Source organism: Xyrauchen texanus, chromosome 17, assembly GCF_025860055.1.
Source record: "Xyrauchen texanus isolate HMW12.3.18 chromosome 17, RBS_HiC_50CHRs, whole genome shotgun sequence".
Classification (NCBI taxonomy): domain Eukaryota; kingdom Metazoa; phylum Chordata; class Actinopteri; order Cypriniformes; family Catostomidae; genus Xyrauchen; species Xyrauchen texanus.
In genome coordinates this window covers 13,418,328-13,439,898 of record NC_068292.1, presented here as the reverse complement: position 1 = coordinate 13,439,898, position 21,571 = coordinate 13,418,328, and the positions used below count along the sequence as shown (strand labels likewise).

At 37.9% G+C, this 21,571-nt stretch overlaps 1 protein-coding gene across 1 annotated transcript; it reads right to left on the bottom strand.

Annotated features, from left to right (window-relative positions):
- Positions 1-8,402: 8,402 nt before the first annotated feature.
- LOC127657581 (circadian-associated transcriptional repressor-like) lies at positions 8,403-21,401 on the bottom strand. Its single transcript, XM_052146442.1, has 6 exons — positions 21,176-21,401; positions 18,459-18,865; positions 17,567-17,642; positions 17,089-17,167; positions 15,290-15,476; positions 8,403-13,530 (listed from the first exon to the last, which is right to left on the bottom strand). Exons 2-6 carry the CDS (start codon positions 18,843-18,845, stop codon positions 12,997-12,999), a joined length of 1,263 nt encoding a protein of 420 aa, XP_052002402.1. The 5' UTR covers positions 18,846-18,865; positions 21,176-21,401; the 3' UTR covers positions 8,403-12,996.
- Positions 21,402-21,571: the final 170 nt, after the last annotated feature.

The window sequence follows — 21,571 nt, the reverse complement described above, 5'->3', positions numbered from 1 at the left end:
AAATACACAATAGAGACATACAGTACACACACTCTGGCCCAAATACAGCAAAGCCTAGGAATAGAGTAGGTTGTTCCCTAAATCAGAATCACTTTCCACCTTCACCCTCAACACTTCTGAAACCCTTCAGAAGAGTAATGACAACATACAACTCTACACACACATTTTAGACACCCAATAGAAGATTTTTCATAGATAGAGTGCTGAAAACAGCACACATTACACTGTGAATATGTCACACATGGTGCAATAATAGGGTGCCAAAGGCGATTGTGTCACATTCATCTATCAGAACAGAGAATGCTTGTTAGAGCAGACCAATTCAGACAATATGTCTTCTTATTGAAATCCAGCTAGCTTGTCCACAAGCCACCAGGCATGTCTTCAAAAGTAAAAATTTAATTTAAACACATTTTCCAATAATTTATACTATATATATATATATATATATATATATATATATATATATATATATATATATTTAAATACATCTATTGGAATTTGTATTACAGAGCAATTATGACTGTGAAAAATGAGTGTCATTAACAGAAATATTTCCTGTATGTGCAATGATGCTATTTTGTTTATATCAGTATGTAATTAAAATGCTTGTGTGTGTACGTTATGACTGTGACACACAACAGCAAAACTAAGCCATAGTAGCCAAATATAAAGCTTAGGAGATGTGTCTCTCTGCCGCTAAAATATAGCCAATCAACTGCCATTCACTTCTCTCTACAATTTCTGAACAAAACACTTCCCTGAGACTTTGTTTGGGAAAAATTGTGACTGATGAATATTTCTGATGAAGATGAATGCATGTTCAACATCAAGTTTGCATGCAAAGGAATATATAATGAGTAGTATTGCTAGATTGTTGTACAGTTTATGGTTATTGCTCAATATTTTATTATGGTTAGTGGTAATTCTATCAGCGGTGGCATTGTGTGGCAATGAGTAAGAGCAAGAGATTGCACATGTGCTTAAATTTGCATTTGAGTATCAAAGCAGTGTTGCAGAATGTGTATGTGTGTGTAGCTCGCGCGAGTACTAATGGAGAGCTCTGAATGAACACAGCAGGGGGAGAGAGACAGAGACGACAGATTCAGGCAGGACAAGTGAGTAAGCACATCATCCGCTCCGCCTTCCCCCAACCCTTTCTCATCCAGACATACACCATAATCCCTGCAGTTCACTAAAATTCATTGCTATTTTGGAAACACAAACCTGCGCATTTTTGCTTTTTTATTTTCGAAAATGTAATACTCAAATAAAAGGTAAAAAATTTGAGTTTTATTTCTAATTTGGGATTACTAACTTTTTAAAATAAGTAATTACTTTTTTCTCATACTGTTTATCCCTGGTCGTACATGCAGAAATTCTAGTGTAAAAATGTCACAAAGTTTCATCATTGTACAGAATTACAAAAGAATATGGAGTCACCTTCTCTCTCCTTAAATGTCCTACACATGAGACACAGAGGTACATTCTCCACACCCTCCCATTGCTTTTGAGCCTAGTTTCTGTCCTCCAATAGAAAAGAAGAGGGGTAGATGGAGGGAGGGAGGCAAAGGGAGATGGTGTGGCAGTAGGACGGTTGAGGTGGGGAGGAGGGGGTACTCTGCCTAACACTGCTTGGATACAAGGGGGGAGGGTATGTGTGTGTCAAACAGGGTGTGTGTGCATGCATGCTTTATTGCTGATATGAAACATGCATAGTTTTTTATGTTTAGCGTGCAGTGTGCATGCATGTTAATGTGCTAATAGGTGTGCACCATATTTTATGTATTGATTTGCATTAATGCATTTACAGTAAAGTGTGTATGTAAATGCTGAGTGTTTGGTGCATGTGTGTGTGTGTGTGTGTGGGCGGGTTTGGGTGGTTTACGAAGACATTTTTTAAGGTTACAAACTGGTAGTTACAAAGGTCAAATGTTCTAAATGTGGTTTATGAGGACATTTCTAGTGTTCCCCTTAATTCAAATCACATAAAAAAACAATAACTATGTTATTTTTTGAAAATGTAAAAATGCAGAAAGGTTTTTGTGAGGGTTAGGTTTAAGTGTAGGGTTAATGGATAGAATCTATAGTTCGTACAAAATAAAAATTATTACGTCTATGGAGAGTCCTCATAAGGATAGGTAGACCAACATATGTGTGTGTGTGTGTGTGTGTGTGTGTGTGTGTGTGTGTGTGTGTGTGTGTGTGTGTGTGTCAATCTTTGTAGAGTAGAAGCACACATCCTAGAGACATTGGGATTTAAATAAACAAAAACTTCAAGTCAATCATGTGGTATTTTGTGCATTTAGCAATTGAGTGTTTGTGTGTATTTATGTATGTGTGAGGATATGAATACATTCACTCAGTTAAGAAAGTAAACAGCTTGTTTACATGGGTCTGCTGAGTTCACAAACCAAAATGAGTAATGTTTAATTGATCGTGTCATTTAATTTATATTAAGTAAAAAATTCAGCAAATTGAATTCCAAAACAAAGACGTTTTATGCATCCCTTTAGTTCAATATTTCATCCTGTGTGTTTATTTACAGTATAAATGCACAGTGTGTGTGTGTGCGTGTGTGTTTCAGCCTCTGAAGCACCAGAACATTTGTCATATGGTGGACAAACCAGTGATGGTGATTATTAATAAAACAGGAAAAAATTGGTCTCTACTGTTGTTACCATGGCTACAGGGAAATTCGTGCCAAAATTGAATCTGGTGGTTTAGTTCAGAGAACCAGATTTTTATTTCAGTTCTGAATGAATTTATATCTAATTTTGATAAACAAACAACAAACCAAAAAAAAAAAAATCATCTGTGTATTGTTTGACTGAATAAAAATGCAATGAAAAGTATAAAGTGTAACATGTGACAAGTATGGTCTTTGGCAGTTTAATTCCCAGACTAAATCACCCTGAAGGCATTGGCACATGAAAACAAACACAGTGCAATTACTCACACATACATCAACATATGGAATGATTTTCCGGACATTATTCAAAAGGAATTGCAAATTGTATTTGCAATTGCGTTTTCAATTTGTGGACGCATAAAATGTGACATAATCCAAACGCAATTGCAAATCGCGCATTACCGTTTGCATTTTCGTTTAAGTGAACGCACAGTGACTGCCAGATTTCAAATGGAAAAGCAAAGTCCGTTTGCAACTGTGTTTCCCATATCTTACGAGTTTTGGCCCTGTCATATTTAAATAGCAATTTCAATTACCATGTCTGCTTTTTCACTTTCTCAGTGTCGCGTATGTAGCCAGCCAAAACTCAAATGGAATACTAATTCCCTTAGTATATCCATTGATGCCTTACACGGAAACCTGTCAATCAGGGTCAAGGGTGGGATTATGCTATGGGGCGTGTTTGCCTTGGGAAGAGACGTCACTCACAGTTGAAATCTTCAAGGAGTCATGAGGACCAGAGGGAATTGGGTTTAATACCACACTATTCATGACAGATTAAAACTTAATCAAATTAAAGTACTCAAACCCTGTTCTCTTCCTCAATATCTTCTAGAACCTTCTCTGCAAAATTTTTATGTTTTACATTTCCACACACTATGGAGCCACAGCTGCCTCACTTGAGCACTGACTTTTAGAGCACAGCTTCAATATGCTGCTCACTATAGTGCTGTTTGAAACTCTGATTGCTAGAACTCAGTACAGTGTTGTGTAAGTATAAAACTCTGACTCACTAGAATGCTTCAGCAATATGAACGATACTCCAATATAGAGCTCTGCCTCACTAGCACTGACTCAGTATAGAGCTCTGCCTCACTAGCACTGACTCAGTATAGAGCTCTGCCTCACTAGCACTGACTCAGTATAGAGCTCTGCCTCACTAGCACTGACTCAGTATAGAGCTCTGCCTCACTAGCACTAACTTAATTTAGAGCTCTGCCTCACTAGAGCACTACCTCAATAGAGAGCTCTGCCACACTAGGGCACTGTCTAATCATAGCTCTCTGCCTTACTACAAGGATGTTTTAGTATAGAGCTCTGCCTCTCAATAGCGCAACATCAATATAGAGCTCTGCCTCACTAGAGTGATGTCTCAGTTTATAGCTCTGCCTCACTAGAGCTCTGACTTATTACAATGATGTTTCAGTATAGAGCTCTTCCTCCTCAATAGAGCAATATCAATATAGAGCTCTGCCTCACTAGAGTGATGTCTCAGTTATAGCTCTGCCTAACTACAATGATGTTTCAGTATAGCGCTCTTCCTCTCAATAGCGCAACATCAATATAGAGATCTGCCTCACTAGAGTGATGTCTCAGTTTATAGCTCTGCCTCACTAGAACGCTGTCTCAGTATAAAGCTCTGCCTCACTAGGGCACTGTCTAAACATAGAGCTCTGACCCACTACAACAACGTTTCAGTATAGCGCTCTTCCTCTCAATAGCGCAACATCAATATGGAGCTCTGCCTCACTAGAGTGATGTCTACGTTTATAGCTCTGCCTCACTAGAACGCTGTCTCAGTATAAAGCTCTGCCTCACTAGGGCACTGTCTAAACATAGAGCTCTGCCTTACTACAATGATGTTTCAGTATAGAGCTCTGCCATTCAATAGAGCAACATCAATATAGAGCTCTGCCTCACTAGAGTGATGTCTCAGTTTATAGCTCTGCCTCACTAGAGCTCTGACTTACTACAATGATGTTTCAGTATAGAGCTCTGCCTCTCAATAGAACAACATCAATATAGAGCTCTGCCTCTCTAGAGCGCTGTCTCAGTATAAAGCTCTGCCTTACTACAATGATGCTTCAGTATAGAGCTCTGCCTCTCAATTGCGCAACATCAAGAGCTCTGCCTCACTAGAGTGATGTCTCAGTTTATAGCTCTGACTCACTAGAGCGCTACCTCAATATAGAGCTCTGCCTCACTAGAGTGCTGTGAAAACATAGAGCTCTGCCTTACTACAATGATGTTTCGTTATAGAGCTCTGCCTCTCAAAAGCACAAAATCAATATAGAGCTCTGCCTCACTTGAGTGATGTCTCAGTTTATAGCTCTGCCTCAGTATAAAACTCTGCCTCACTACATTTACATTTGGCAGACACTTTTATCCAAGGCGACTTACAGTGCATTTATTACAGGGACAATCCCCCCAGAGCAACCTGGAGTTAAGGGCCTTGCTCAAGGTCCCAACAGTGGCATCTTGGTGGTGCTGGGGCTTGAACCCCCAACCTTCTGGTCAGTAACCCTAAGCCTCAACCACTGAGCCACCACTGCCCCACTCACTAGGGCACTGTCTAAACATAGAGCTAAACATAAACATAGAGCTCTGCCTTACTACAACGACGTTTCAGTATAGAGCTCTTCCTCCTCAATAGAGCAATATCAATATAGAGCTCTGCCTCACTAGAGTGATGTCTCAGTTATAGCTCTGCCTCACTACAATGACGTTTCAGTATAGAGCTCTTCCTCTCAATAGCGCAACATCAACATAGAGCTCTGCCTCACTAGAGTGATGTCTCAGGTTATAGCTCTGACTCACTAGAGCGCTACCTCAATATAGAGCTCTGCCTCACTAGAGTGCTGTCAAAACATAGAGCTCTGCCTCACTACAATGATGTTTCGTTATAGAGTTCTGCCTCTCAAAAGCACAAAATCAAAATAGAGCTCTGCCTCACTTGAGAGATGTCTCATTTTATAGCTCTGCCTCACTAGAGCACTACCTCAATATAGAGCTCTGCCTCACTAGATCGCTGCCTCGGTATAAAGCTCTGCCTCGCTACAGTGGGATGCTCTCTGCCTAAAACTGCTTGGATACAAGGGGGGAGGGTGTGTGTCAAACAGAGTGTGTGTGCATGCACGCTTTATTGCTGATTGGAAACATGCATAGTTTTTGTATGTTTATTGTGCAATATGTATGCAATGATAATATGTTAAAAGGTGTGCACCATATTTTATGTATTGATTTTCAGTAAATACATGTATAGTAAAGAGTGTTTAGTGTATGTGTGCATGCGTGCATGTGTGTGTTTGGGTGGTTTACGAGGAATTTATTTTAGGTTACAAACTGGTAATTACAAGGGTATTATGCTGTAAATGTGGTTTATGGGGACATTTGTTGTGTTCCCAGTATTCAGATTGCTTAAAAAACATACTAAACAATTATTTTTTGAAGATGTAAAAATGCAGAAAGTTTTTGTGAGGGTTAGAGTTAGGAGATAGAATCTATAGTTTGTACAGTATAGAAATCATTACTCGACTTTACAGCCAATTAGCCAAAAGACAAATAAAGTTAACTTTTGTCTTGCTAACATGCATGACTCATGAGCTACTAGCATAAGTTAGCTAAAATTAAGGAACATAAGGAACATGAAGCAATATATCATGGCCATACAGGCTAATGTACTGTACTTAATGGAGACACTACGGGTGAATACAGTAAAATTTGTGTCTAATAACATCATCACAATCGCCACATTGATATGCAAATTAGGCGTTAACTAATTAAAATTCGCTAATTTGCATACATTAGACACATTTTTAAATAAATAATTTTTAAAAGTGCCCTTTTTTCCACTTGAGCCCCTGCCCCCCAAAATGTCTGTGCACGTGCCTGTGCACGTGTGTGTGTGTGTGTGTGTGTGTGTGTGTGTGTGTGTGTGTGTGTATGTGTGTATGTGCGTGTATGTGTGTGTTTCAGCTTCTGAAGCACCTGGACATTTGTCATATGATGGACAAACCAGTGATGTGATTATTAATTAAAGGGGTCATGACATGAGAAACCAAATTTGCCTTGATCTTTTGGTATATAAGAGGTCTTTGTATCATTAAAACGTCCTGCAAGTTTAATATTTTAAGACGTCCTCCCCATTCTAAACGAATCATTTATTTAATCAAGCTCAAAATACAGCTCGTTCTGGATTCATGGTTAGAAGTGACGTGTCGGTTAGAAGTGACGTACCAGCGTTTGCATATGACCGCCTCCAGCACAAGATAACTACGCTTTAAGCGCAAGACAACTACGCTCATTTCAGTATCGCCGTGCGCCTCACAAGTGTTCAGTCGATGGACAGCGAGCTCTGACAGAGACTACTTGTGCACAGGAAAATTACGATGCCACACAGATGTGCTGTTCCTGGCTGTGGTCAAACAAAACCTCTGAATAAGCTGCCGAAAGATCCAGACGTCAGGGAAAAATGGATGCAGTTTATTTTTTGCGGACAACCCAGTCACGGCAGTGTTAACTTAAGCGTTTGTTCTGTACATTTTAAGGATGACTGTTTTGAGAACAAATCTCAATATGATGCTGGCTTTGCCAGAAAACTGTTGCTCAAAGATAAGTCCGTGCCGACTATTCTGGGAACAACGACTGACGCAAACTGTAAGTAATCTATTTTAAACTTTAAACTACTTTTTAAAGCGCAATTTCATTCATTATGAATAATCACAGTGTTTTTACTTAGTTTACTTGCATATTGTTCTGGCTGGGAGCGTCAATATTTGATACATAGGCACTGACGTTAGCCAATCATAACAGTGGGCGTTAACACTGAAGTCTTAAATGGAAAACGCCCCCAAAACAGACTGTTTGAATCAGAGGATGAGAAACAGGGTGGGAAAAGGTCATAAATCACTAGATTTTAAAAGTTTTTCTTAAAAAAAATATATTAATACTATAATTGCACCTAAGGGAACATAATAATACAATAAAAAAAACCATGTCATGACCCCTTTAAAGAAAAGGAAACAATCTGTCTCATCTGCAGTTACCATGGCTACAGGGAAATTTGTACCAAAACTGAATCTGGTGGTTCAATTCAGAGAACCAGATTTTTAGTTAAATTATGAATGAATTGATATCTACTTTTGACAAACAAACAAAACGAAAAGCATCTGTGTATTGTTTGGTTGAATTAAAATATTAAGTGTAACATGTGACAGATATGGTCTTAGTTTGCTTAATTCCCAGACTAAATCACCCTGAAGGCTATTCTAGACTATAGTGCTGTGTGAAACTGTGCTGCTCTAGAACTCTCTCTCAGTACAGTGTTGTGTAAGTATAAAACTATGACTCACTAGTACGCTTCAACAGTATGGAGCTCTGACTCACCAGAAAGATACTCTAATACAGAGCTCTGCCTAACTAGCGCTGACTCAGTATAAAGCTCTGCCTCACTAGGGCACTGTCTAAACATAGAGCTCTGCCTTACTACAATGATGTTTCAGTATAGAGCTCTTCCTCAGTAGTGTGATGTTTCATTATAGAGCTCTGCCTTACTATAGCAGTGACTAACTTTAGAGCAATGCCTAGGTATAGAGCAATGCCTCATTAGAGTGATAACACACTATAGAGCTCTGCCTCACTAGAGTGCTACCTCAGGGTAGCCGGTGGGTTTAAAATAATAACCACAGGATACAAAAATATAATTTGGGGTTTTATTCTGATGGCTGTCTGTTACAAACACACACAAAAAAAATGTCAATGGGGCCGTATACAAAAAAAATATATATATAGTAATGAAATATGGTAATGAATTATGGTTCAGTGAAACACGGTAGCTTATGTCAAAAGAAATCACAAACAGGGCATTAGCCTACCCACATGACTCTACACATACTTAATACATGCTTATATCATTCACAGCATTTTATGCATTTAAGTACTTTCTCAAACCACAAAAAGCATCTTGTGCATTTAACACATGCTTAAACACTCACAGCATTTGATTTATTTTTAACCAGGCTTTCAGGACATGCATTGCAGTTAAAACAATAGAATTCTCATTAGACACATTTTCACATATAACACGTGTTACACTTATTTGGAAAACACTATGGGCTATAATTCATAAAATAAGGTATGATTAATACAAAATGTACATACCCAGTTAAGATTAAGATTCAACTTTATTGTCATTGTGCAGAGTACAGGTACAGAGCTGATGAAACGTATTTGTTTTCGCATATCCCAAACTAAGCTGGGGTCAGAGCGCAGGGTCAGCCATGAAACAGCACCCCTGGAGCAGATAGGGTCAAGGGCCTTGCTCAAGGGCCCAACAGTGGTATCTTGGCTGTGCTGGGGCTTGAACCCCCGACCTTTCGTCAGTAACCCAGAGCCTTAATCGCTGAGCCACCACATGCCCCAAAATGTGGTCAAACTCCACTCATGCAGTCCATATGCATCCTTCAAAAATGATCCATAACACTCAATTTTACATACAACTCTTCTGAACACATATTTTATGCAATATATGAGAATTTTTTGTAAAATTTGAGATTTAACCAAAAAATAATCAACCGATGAACAAAGCTGGGAGCTCTCTTTACAATGCATATTCAAACCTCTCCAACACTAGAGTGTGCAAGAAAGCGGGTGTCAAGCAAAACTCCGGTCTTAAAGGGGCCACATCCAATATATGACTAGAGTTGAATTACATGAAATTTCTCTACTTGACTACATAAGTATAGAGCTATGCCTCAGTAGAGGAATGTCTCTGTAAAGAGATCACTAAAGTGATGACTCACTAGAGCACTGCCTCAGCATAGAGCTCTGACTCACTAGAGCTCTGCAACAGTATAGAGCGCTGCCTAACTATAACGCTACCTCAGTATAGAGCTCTGCCTCAGTATACTGTAGAGCACTGCATCAGCACAGAGTGCTGCCTTACTAGAGCGCTGCCTCAGTATAGAGCGCTACCTCACTAGAGCACTGCATCAGCACAGAGCGCTGCTTCAGTATAGAGCTATGCCTAAGTACAGACCTTGCCTCAGATACACAAGCATTACCAAACCTTACACACTGACCAAGTAAATGTACCTCATTGAAAAAAGAATAGCAAGACGACACATACACCCCACTAAAAACACAGTCTAATGCTTCCTCCAATATGTGTTGTTTATTAAAAAGAAAAAAGCATGAAGAACAGTAAAACTGCAAAGAAAAAAGAGGGAGGTAAAGAAAGGGTAAAGAACAGCAACAGACAGAGTGACTGGAAAGAAGGATAGAGAGTGAGATTACAGTTACGGAATATAAAAAAGACATTTTGACAACCAAGATACATCCTTTATGATCATCCCTCTTGACAACTGTATAAAGTATAAAACATGACATTTTAAAACAAATATAAGTGCAACAGATTTCTAAAAATCATAGCGTAAAAAAGTCAATTACACTTAATAAAGACATAATAACACATGATGCAAGACCGTATCAAAATGTTCAGCTCTGCTTTTTAGCATGGCAAGAACTTCTATTGCTTGGGGCAAGTAACTGGACTCTAGGCAATTAAAATCTCTTTAAAAATCAGCAATCTATCTGCATGGGAAGTTGGTGCATTTTTTGTCTCGTTACATTTTTTAAATAAATATAAAAAAATCAATTGTTGCATAAGTTTTCCAACATCATGATTCTTTAAACGGATAGCTCACACAAAAATGAAAATTCCCTCATCATTTACTCACCCTAATGCTATCCCAGGTGTGTATGGCTTTCTTTCTTCTGCAGAACACAAAAATAAATATTGAGAAGAATATCTCAGCCTTGTAGGTCATCCAACATCTGGGATGGCATGAGGGTGAGTAAATTATGAGAGAATTTTCATTTTTGGGTGCAATATCCCTTTAAGCTCTGAAAAAATATTGATTCAAAAAATATTTTAACCAACAACCAACTTTAGTGGATCCTGGGTGCATCACAACTGCCTGCAGAGATAAGCCAGAAACAACATCATAATTTTGAATGTTGCTATGACTACCAATTGACTTTTATGTATGATTGGCTACACTAATGTGGGTCACTGTGTTGTTATTGATCACTGTGTATTCAAATGCAGTATTCTCATGATTAATATGTATGCATTACAAAAAGTTGAACATTTGCTTTCTGTACCATTTGATAAAAATACACAATCAACAAGTATGCGTTTTTATACACATCCTTTTGTTAAAAAGGCACAGGTTTCCCAATCTGAAATTTCCTTAAATTCTTCCCCACTTATTCTATAATATAAATATAAAAAAACCTCAAACACAGCAACTCCAGTCCATGACAAAAAGAGTCCACTGCAGACCAATCTCCAATGAACTCAGCTGCCCTTTGAATAAATACATAGACAAATATAAATAAAAACAACAACAACAAAAGAATAAATAAAAGTTCCTCGGATTGGCATCTTAGAAATGTTTTATCACGGTGACTTTGAGCCTTGTTCAAATGGATGTCTAACATCACAGCCCCATATATGCAGTTGAAGCAATAGTTCACCCAAAAATTTGAATTCTTTCATTATTTACTCATTCACACGTTGTTCAAATAAACCGTATGACTTTTTCTTCCATGGACCGCAAAAGGAAATGTTAGGCAGAATCTCAGCCTCAGTCACCATTCATTGATTTTGAATGGTGACTGAGACTGCCAGACCCTAACATTGTATCAGGAGACTTGGAATATAGCACATTTTATCACAATTACTTTTACAATGGTTTCAATGTGTTTTCCCCCCTCATTTTTAAGCTTGACAGACCAGAGTCACTGTTCACTAAAATGATGGTAAATAAACCCTTAAAATGTCTGTAAAAATTAACCTTTTGTGTTTCATGGGAGAGATAAAATATGAAATATGATAGCGAGTAAATAATGACACCTTGTTATTTTTTGGTTAACGAACTCTTTCAATTTATCTCCTTTTCCCACAAAATTTCAAAGGAGCAGCATTTATGAAAGCAGAGGTTTTTCCATTCAGCCTGCTTGCAGTCTATGTAGTCTTTTCAGTAGACAACCAACACTGTACACATACGTAAATAATATAACTTCAATGAAGCTGACTCAGACTCTGTACATTTTCTCTTCTCTCCCAACCCAGCTAGTACATCATTTTCTTTCATTGCATCAGGTTGAGAATTACGTAATATGCCACCACAGCCATATATGAATTTATTACGTAATTCAGCCATGCTAACATACTTTATGCAGTTTTGGTGGGTAATTCGTCCACTTCAAGTTGTTTTCACACAGAATCTACAGCAAATAAATAAACTTATTTAATTTACATCTGAAATCCCACCACTGAAAGCACCAAAAATTCCACTTGGGTAAGAAAAATCGATTTTTCGCCTTTATAAAATGCAGTAAAAAATGGTAATCCTGTTACGAGCCACTGATAAATGGGATCAGATATTAAAAAGTCACTTATGTTGTTGCTACATTTTTTCCTCAAAGCTACAAAATGGGCCTTTCATGCCAAAACTGTGTTGTTTTAATGACAACCTAATTTAATTCCCAACATTCTGAGTAGCAGTTTTAGAGACAACACAGTCATGGCGACAACACGCCCTTTTTTATCTGCCATCTCTTCAATGATATAAAGTATAGATCCTACCATCAGATTGTGTTGACATATAATTACAATTATTGCCTTGTCTTAATTTGACCTTATTTTGGGATCTAAGCAAAGTCAATGACTCTTCTCTTTCAGATTTAACTACACACCCTTGCAGACACTCCAAATTCACTGATATCATATTTCCTTCAAGGTGAAGTGTGAAATGTATTGGGGTGTTAAAATACTTTCTCCTGACCCAGCTTCTTGAGCAGAGACAACTATAAGTAAGCCATTCGTAGTCTAATTTCCACAAAAAGTGTGAACACTGTGGCTCTGTGACACTATTTAAACATTGGTGTTTATTTGAGCATCCAGACCAGCCTGACACAGCAAAACTGACTCAATCAATGACGTGAGTTTGGGGCAGGACTATATGTTTGTCAGACCAATGGCAGAGAGTCAACTGCTGCAATGGCACAGATATTACACACTTCACCTTGAATTTAGGTACTCTCATTTGTAGTCCAATCGATTGGAAAATTCAAGTCTTACATGTTGAGTTTAAACTTTTCCAAGATTCTTTAGAAATACGGTTGCGATCATTGTAATAGACAAAAACTTCAAACATCTCAACACTTCAATCATTCTCTCTTCTTTGCATTTTCTCTGACACAGAGAAGACTCTGCTGGTTGTGCTTAGTTTTCTGCATCAGGTTTGTAAAGGGCTTTGCTGCTGTCCCAGGCTTGAAGGCTTCATAGTGATTGGTGGGGTCAGGGCATGCCCCTGTAACGGACTTGCATTCCCCAAGGTGACAGGCTGGCATTGGCATCCATTTGACTCTGAAAAAGGTGTGGTGGAGGAGATGGAGCTGTCCTGTGTGGCTGGGCTGCTCCTGCTGGTGACAGTGGACACTGGAAGGAGGACATAGCCGCTCCCTCTCTCTTTGGCCGCTTCGCCTTTTTGAGAGGGACTGGACTTAGGCGGGGAGAAGATAGGAGTGACATGCACCCATGTCAGGCTTGGACCTGAACACCGGCTGACCTTGTGCTCTGAGGTTTCACCTACTCTCTTTTCTGATTGGTTTGTGTGAGAGGAATGGGGAGGGGCCCCTGAAGAACCCTCCCCTGCATCAACATATGGCCACTGATGTTGCTCCCCACAGCCTTTGATTTTGGACCGCTTGCACACCACGGGAGGTGAGGAGGAGTGAGAGTCTGTGTCCGACCAGCTCAGCCTTCGCTTCTGCAAAAGCAAAGAAAGAACGAGAGAGATTAAGACATTTTATACCTAAAATTTGGGGCAATAATCATATATCCTAAGAGCTTCAATTTGCTTGCTGCAATGCAAAGAAAAAATGGTAGCCAGCTATGTAAAACCGCAACAACATTAAAGACTCGCTGGACATGCAACATGTTGTTTCCTATACTTGTGGTCACCTAGAATCGGACACATCATACCGACTCACCGACAAGCAGTATCTCAGCTATAGTCAGCTGCGTGGGAGTCCCGTGTTCGGATACCATGTTGAAACCAGAAGTAATCGTGTTCGCATAATCAGTGATGAGCGTGGTTCGAAGGTTGCATTTTTCCCTCTAACATTACATTTTTACTCCACTCATGGTTAGGTTTGGGGTTTGAGGGTACAATTTATAAAATTGGCATTCCTCTACACTGTTTTACAACCTGTACAGCAGAAATTAATCACTTTACAACTCGCTTTTGGTGCCCCTCAGTGGACATTTCACCTACAAAATGGAGCTCACAAGTGCCAGTATGCCCAACAACACTTATAACTTTGGTCACTAGGAGCAGTGTTTAGCATTTCAGCAAGCACGGACCGATTTTAACCAACCGTTTCTGATTTCACAGTGAGGTCAGTCTGGGACATATGCAGTTCCTTTCCCATGTTGCCATGCTTGACATGACGTTTTGGTAGGAAATTTTTTACATCGCCAACAGTCTTTATTTATGTCATATCAATTAGCTATGATTTCCTACTTGCTAGTCAGCTGCTGATGGAAGGGGGAAAGACATTATCTTTCTAGAAAGCATCTTGGAAAATAATCTGTCTAATGCAGGCTGAGTCATCAATATTTTTGGTCTGTTTTCCCAGAAATGAAAGACTGTTAATTTGAATGTTTTATTAAAAGCGAATTTGTCAATATTTAAGAATTCAAAAGCTCATAGATGACCTAACACATGGATTAAAAGGCACACCATTTTCAAAATGATTTTATGGGGTCTATAAAGGAATTGTTCACCCAAAAATGAAAATTCTTTCATCATTTAATCACACTTATGCCATCCTAGATGTGTATGACTTTATTTCATATGCAAACACAAATTAATATTTTTAGAAGAATATTTCAGCTCTGTAGGTCCATACACTTAAGTGAATGGGTGCCAAAATTTTGAAGACTCCAGTGGTTAATTCAATGTCTTAAGAAGCTAATTGACTGGTGTGGGTGAAACACATCATTTTCGATTCTTCTTGTTGTGTTTTGGTGATTCACATTCTTCATGCATATTGCCCCCTACTGGGCAGGGTGTAGAATTTCAAGCAAAATGTTTCTCACCCACACCTATCATATCACCGTTGTATGGATCGCATTTGTGATGCCTTTATGTACTTTATGGAGCGTCAAAAGTTTGGCATCCACTCTCTTTCACTGTAAGAGCTGAAATATTCTTCTAATAATAATTTGTGTTGTGCAGAAGAAAGAAAATCATGCACATCATTGATGGCATGAAGGTAAATGATGAGAGAATTTAAATTTATGTGTGATCTATTCATTTAGGATAGAGCAGGAACCTCCACCTAATGAATGAGTGAACAAGCAGTAATCCTATTATCGCTAGTATTTACTTTCCTGCCTTTCAGCAAATCAGTTAGGACTACAGAGCAAATGCTGCCCCACCTAATTAATATTCATGAGCCAGGCGTATGTAATGTGTCAACCCCACTTTTGAGATCATTCCTATGCCGCTGGTCTATACTAACCTTGACTGGAATGTGTAGTTGGTCTTTGTGCTTGTGGGGGGGAGTGATCTTGCTGTTGCCATGGCTGGAAATGTTTTGAGATGAAAGGTCAGCAGGGTTAGGCATCACAGAAGCTTGAGGAATCACTTGAGGGAACCAAAGCTTCAACATCACCTCTATCTGCAGCAAAGTAGGCAAGTACTTTTCCCTGAAGAGAACAAGGGAAAAAGACAAATAAGCAGAATAACACAGATTCATTTACTGTATATACAGACTGAAATAAATAAATACATACACAGAAATGTGTATATTTTTTAAATGTTTACATTTTAAATGTGACTTAGATGTCCAAATACTTTTAAGGGTCACTGTATGTCTGGCTTACTTCTTTGTAAAAAAAAAAAAACATGAAGGCTCATTTAAACCATAATGCTGATATGAATACTATAATTATCATTTCAGCGTCCATTAATTCAGAGGTCCTGCTTCTCCCATTGGATTGCAGTTAAAAATAACACCATCAAAATTACCCTTAAGACACATAAAACTAAGTCATAATGAAAGTAATGTAATAAACTTGTACAGCCCTTTTCTGTGTGACTTTATTAAACAAATAAATACAGACTTCAAAAGCTATTTCTATTATTTAGGTTAGAAAATTCAAAATGAGAGCAACATGCACCCAAATCAGGCCCAACTTTTGGATGACCTTGTGTTCTGATTTTTCGCCCTCTCTCTTGTCTGATTGGACTGTGTGTGAGGTGTGAGGATAATTCTGTCTCTTATAACAATGTGCAATTAGGAGGTTAGCGATGGAATCATGAGAGAGATCATCAACACAGCAGAAGGCCTGATGGTTTCTCCATATTACAGGTCACAAATAGAGAAGTCTCTCAGCTTTAAACTTGTAAAATAACAGTATACAAATGAAATATTTGTTGAAAACAATGATTCTTAAATTTCTTTTCCAGTAATTATTAAAGGAATAGTTTACCCAAAAATGAAAATTCTCTCATCATTTACTCCCTCATGCATCCCAGATGTGTAAGACTTACTTTCTTCAGCAGAACACAAATGAAGATTTTTAGAAGAATATTTGAGCTCTGTAGGGCCATACAATGTAAGCTAATGGTGACCACATTTGTAGCTTCAAAAAGCACATTAATGAAACAGAACTAATCCATATGACTTCAATGGTTAAATCTATTTCTTCAGAAAATATATAATATAATGGATTAATAACTATGGATTAGTTTTGTTTCATTAAATGTGCTTTTTGAAACTACAAAAGGTCTGGTCACCATTCACTTGCAGTGTATGGTCCTACAGAGCTAAAATCTCTTTACAGTAAAGTTTTCTTTTTAGCTTTTATTTTAAATCAACATTAATTAAAGGCAGTACAAGAAATCCATTATTTAGAAATACTTTACAATTTAAATAATGCATAGTTGTTTTTTACACTACTAGTAGGTAATTACAGTAATGCAAATAATGCACTATATTAACAAGAATTGGGGGATAAATGTGCTTTATTATCATCTAAATAATATTATTATATAATATTACACCAAAAAATGTTGATAGGCTTCATTTTCTTTGTGGAAAATCAAATTTCTAATTTTATTTCTGTAGATTTTGGAGTGAAATGTGACCTGGACATGTTGATTTCACCCATGTCACAAACACTTTGCGAACAAAAAGATGACATTATAAAGTACCTTACAGAACACTAACATACTATAATTCAACTGTTTAGCTCGATCTCCAAATGATATGAATAACATCTTAGACAGTTCTTACTGATGTTCACTTCCTCTTACCCAATATGTGGTTTCTGCAGGACTCCCACAATCCTCTGAATTCTGTCCATTGCAACACTCTGCTGAAAACTGCTCAGACCTGTCAATCAAATGCAGTAAATGCACTGATAAAATCTCAGCTCTTTAAGAGACGCTTTGCATTCATCAAATAGTGTCAGATCTGAGTTTAGATTAAACCACTTCCTGCACAGTCTGTTGTTTGTCATTTATGTAATAAATTGGTTTAATGCATTAATAAAGAATGCATTGGGCTTCAACTAGTCTGAGTTGCATAAGAGGAAAATACAGATTTACAAGTAAGTAGAGTGGAAGAGATGGATGAAAAGAGTGGGAAAATACTGTAAATAACCTCACAAATAAAAAGAAGTTGCTAAAGACTGTGCAGCCAATTACAGGCTCATTACAGTTGTTGTGTAACTTCACATTAAACAGTGGTGTTTCAGGTTGAACACACACAGACAATCTGCTTTGGTCTCACCTTTGTCAAATCGTCCTTTCTTCAGTCCATTAAGAAGCTCTAGCAGAGGCCTGACAAACCCCTGGAGCTCTGTACACTGAGAGATAGAAAGCCAATGTCAATGTGATATTCAATTAAGTCTTTCAACAACTGACTTTTTGCTAAGCGCACCTTCATGGTTACTGTTGCTTGCTAAGAAAAGCTTTGCAGAGCGTCCCGTAGGAATGAATAGAAGATTTACATGAACAGTGAGTTTTTATTTTTTTTTGGTGAAAAATGTGGTTAAATTGGAATGCATACAGAGCGCAACGGTGCCCGCCAACTTTTTCAGCCATCTTGGTTCCAGAAGTATTCTCCCATAAATGTTTTTCCTTAGGTAATTAATAAAATTCTTCATAAAAGAGTTGAAAGCCATGAACTACAACAACTGACATCGAGATGAATCTTAACGCATAATTTATTGTTAATAATAAATTCCCTTATGAAAATAAATTCATGGGACTTTTCCTTCCGGAACCAGACTGTGTGTGTGTGTGTGTGTGTGTGTGTGTGTGTGTGTGTGTGTGTGTGTGTGTGTGTTTGCTAAGGTGCTTTAATGGCATATTAGTCATTTTATTTCACAGGCACTCTTTTACAGTGTAAGCCAATCATATTGTTTCATTATATAAGTTCCCATATATATATATATAATTTTTTTTTTTATAATTTTTTTATTTATTTTTTTATAAATTATACATATTTTGATTCTTTTTTGTACAGTTACCCATGTAAAATTCTGCTTAAAACTCTCCAATCACACAGGACTTCCTTGAACTTGCATGAGAAAAGAGCCAAGCTTGTTCGATTATATGGCACATGGGAACAGTTGCTAATGTGAGAGTATTTGAAGTTGCACTGAAGGAGAAATTCTCACCTTACGAGCAAACACCAGGTCTCCTTCAGATCCTCCTCCATCTTTCCCTTGCTCGCTCTCAGAGCTGCTCCAACCCAGTCCAGATGAAGACGAGGAGGAGAGGGACAGGAATGATGATCTAGCTAGAACATTGTCTTCCGACCTCTCAGCGTCACGAGATTCACTGAACCCATCACATGCCCACTGAGATCCAGGACGCTCCAGCTCTCCGTCCACATTATAAACACTTTCTCTAGAGCGACTGGACTGAGCTGAGTGGGATCCACGTGGCGGGTCCCTGTCTTCAAACAGGAAGACATCCGGATCATTGTCACTGAACAGGAAACTGTCTCTGGAGCTCAGGGAATCCTGTGAGGGCTGAGAGAAAGTACTTCCTGTGGACTGCATGACTACAGGAAAAAGAACAGCTGAAAGACAAAATAAGGATGGTGTGAGAAGAAGTATGATCAATGAAAGTGGAGTATTGCAAAGGCAATGTCATAATTGTGACAAAAAGTGAAAATGTGAGTCAAACGAAACCATTTTTTTTTTTTTACTATAAATCTCTACAATTGACCAGCCCCGACCAGGAGGTGGTGATATGCACAAATAATGTGAATCGCCAAAAAAACAAAAAAGAATGCGGAAGTGAAAGTGTCGATTTATAGTAAAACAGGACTTAAATATTAATCTGTTTCTCAACCTACACCTATCATTTAACTTCTGAATACATGGATTTAACCACTGGAGTCTTATGCATTACTTTTATGCAGCCTTTATGTGTATTTTGGACCTTCTACATTCTGGTCACCATTCACTTGCATTGCATGGTCCTACACAGCTGAAATATTCTTCTAAAAATCTTCATTTGTGTTCTGCTGAAGAAAGAAAGTCATACACATCTGGGATGCAAGGGGCGCATTAATGCGCAGGCTTATATGGGCTGAAGCCCAGGGGACTACAACTCCCAGAGAGCCCAGCGGGAGGAGCATGTTTAAACATCAGCGGGAGACGCAGTTGTTGACATTTTGACAGTGTGCAACCATTAAAGGCGTCCGTGTAGTGGATGTTCACCCCAAAAACGGAGGGCGGGAGCATTTTAAATTAGAAAAATGCCATTTTTACTAATAGTCTCACACTTTTGAAATCCACTTTACATTCTGAAATAAATAAGAGCAAAAATGTGAACACAGACAATATCAGAGAACATATAGACCCCAATGAGATCAGAGAGAAACGAAGAATGTGCACGTCTGTGTAAGTGTATAAGTGCATGTCGTCTAGTGCAGGAAAGTGGGGGGAGGGGTGCTGCGGGATGCTTTGGCAGCAAGGGTCTCTCTCTCTATTTCTTCCTTTTTACTCTCCTCATCTCCCTCTTGTACACACACACACACACACACACACACCCAAAGGCACAAACACACACACACACTTTCATTGCCTTGCTCATGTCTCTTACCACTCTCACAACCATTTTTACATTGATCTCACTCTTTTTTTAACAAGGGTTGCTCTATTCATTGCAAACCCCTAGTTAAAATAAACATCTCTCTCTCTCGGAGACTTCAGTGAGTGTATCTGTCCACCCATCATGTCTTTCAGCCTTCTTCTGCATCTAACTGACTCTCCCTGTCTGTGCTGCTCAGACACTCGGCAGAAAAGAAAATGGTCAAGTAAGGGTCATGATTTTAGTGCTCACCTTTGAGATGTGTGTTTGTGGGAAAGAATCTTTATATTGTCATAGCAAAAATACATAGTAATAATACATGCATTCAAATTTAAACATAGTCATTCAATCTAAAAATACTTAGAATAAAATAAAGATAATATTAAAAGGTAGAAAAAATATCAACAGAATCTCTAAATAGAAACAATTGAAATCTTGATAAATCCCAAGAAAATATATATAACAAAAATAGATCTCTCTCTCTCTCTCTCTCTCTCTCTCTCGTATATATACACACACACACACACACATTTTTTTTGCTGTTATTATTATTATAAAGAATGTGTTCTCACAAGAACCAATAACAAGAATCACACAGGAATTTATTACAGTAGTTCAGTTCTTCATCACCAAATTCCTCTGCATTTTGCTGCACTTCAGCATAAATCTAAATCATTTTAAATGTTATAATCTCAATAACTAGATTCTCAATATTTCATATTCACTGTGTCTGGGGTTCAGGAAAGCTCTCATTTAAGAGGTGATTAGATTTAAGGTGGCGGTGGTTTATTATGTATATGTATATATGTATATGTGTATATATATATATATATATATATATATATATATATATATATATATATATATATATATATATATAGTGTGTGTGTTTGTTTGTTTGTTTGTTTGTTTCTGACTATTCTGATATCAAGAAAAATTATAAGTATATAATATATTTAAGGAAGTCTGTCCTTAGAAATGATTGATCAAATACATAAAAAAGGATACGCGCGTGTGTTTATAAACACAATATCCAGATTAATTGCAACAGTTAAATTGCACTTAAAACAGTAACAAAATTTTGAACGAGACACAAATTACACTCACATATGCAAGTTATACTACAGGACAATGACAGATATACGATCTGCATACACACTTTATCAAATATCCCCATTACAATACAACATGAGCAGCGTGAAAACATTAACGTATATATACGGATGTTCACTATATATGCTGTGTAATAGCATGCAAACAGATAAAAAAATATTTCAAAAATGTATCTCACCTTCAGCAGGGCGCCTGTTAAAACAACGCAAACCCTTCCAAATGGTACTGACAAATCTAACCGCTGATGAGCTTTCCTCTCTGGCTTCACTCCCTTTCTCTCCTCCCTTTCACCAGCGTCAACATGTGCATGGACACACGTGCCAGAGCCCCTCGTCCAGGGGGAACCTTCAACGTTAGCAAAACAAAGCGTAACGCGCCTGTACACTGGTCAGACTAGAGGCCATTATTTTTGAATGGATGTCAATGGAGGAGAGGCTTCAGAAATCTTAATAAACTGCTTTTGTTCGGAAACAACTCATCACTTAACGAATTGGCTGCCTGTTTACAAATATTCCACATATTTTACATTTAAAATTATTCACTTCAAAATTATTTTAAATATAAAATATGTGGA

Coding starts and splice junctions, on each gene's coding strand:
- LOC127657581 (XM_052146442.1), bottom strand. CDS start 18,845: ATGCAGTCCACAGGAAGTACTTTCTCTCAGCCCTCACAGGATTCCCTG. Junction 15,477..17,088: donor CTGCAGAAACCACATATTGG/GTAAGAGGAAGT, acceptor TGTTCTCTTCAG/GGAAAAGTACTTGCCTACTT. Junction 13,531..15,289: donor AACTACACATTCCAGTCAAG/GTTAGTATAGAC, acceptor TTGCTTTTGCAG/AAGCGAAGGCTGAGCTGGTC.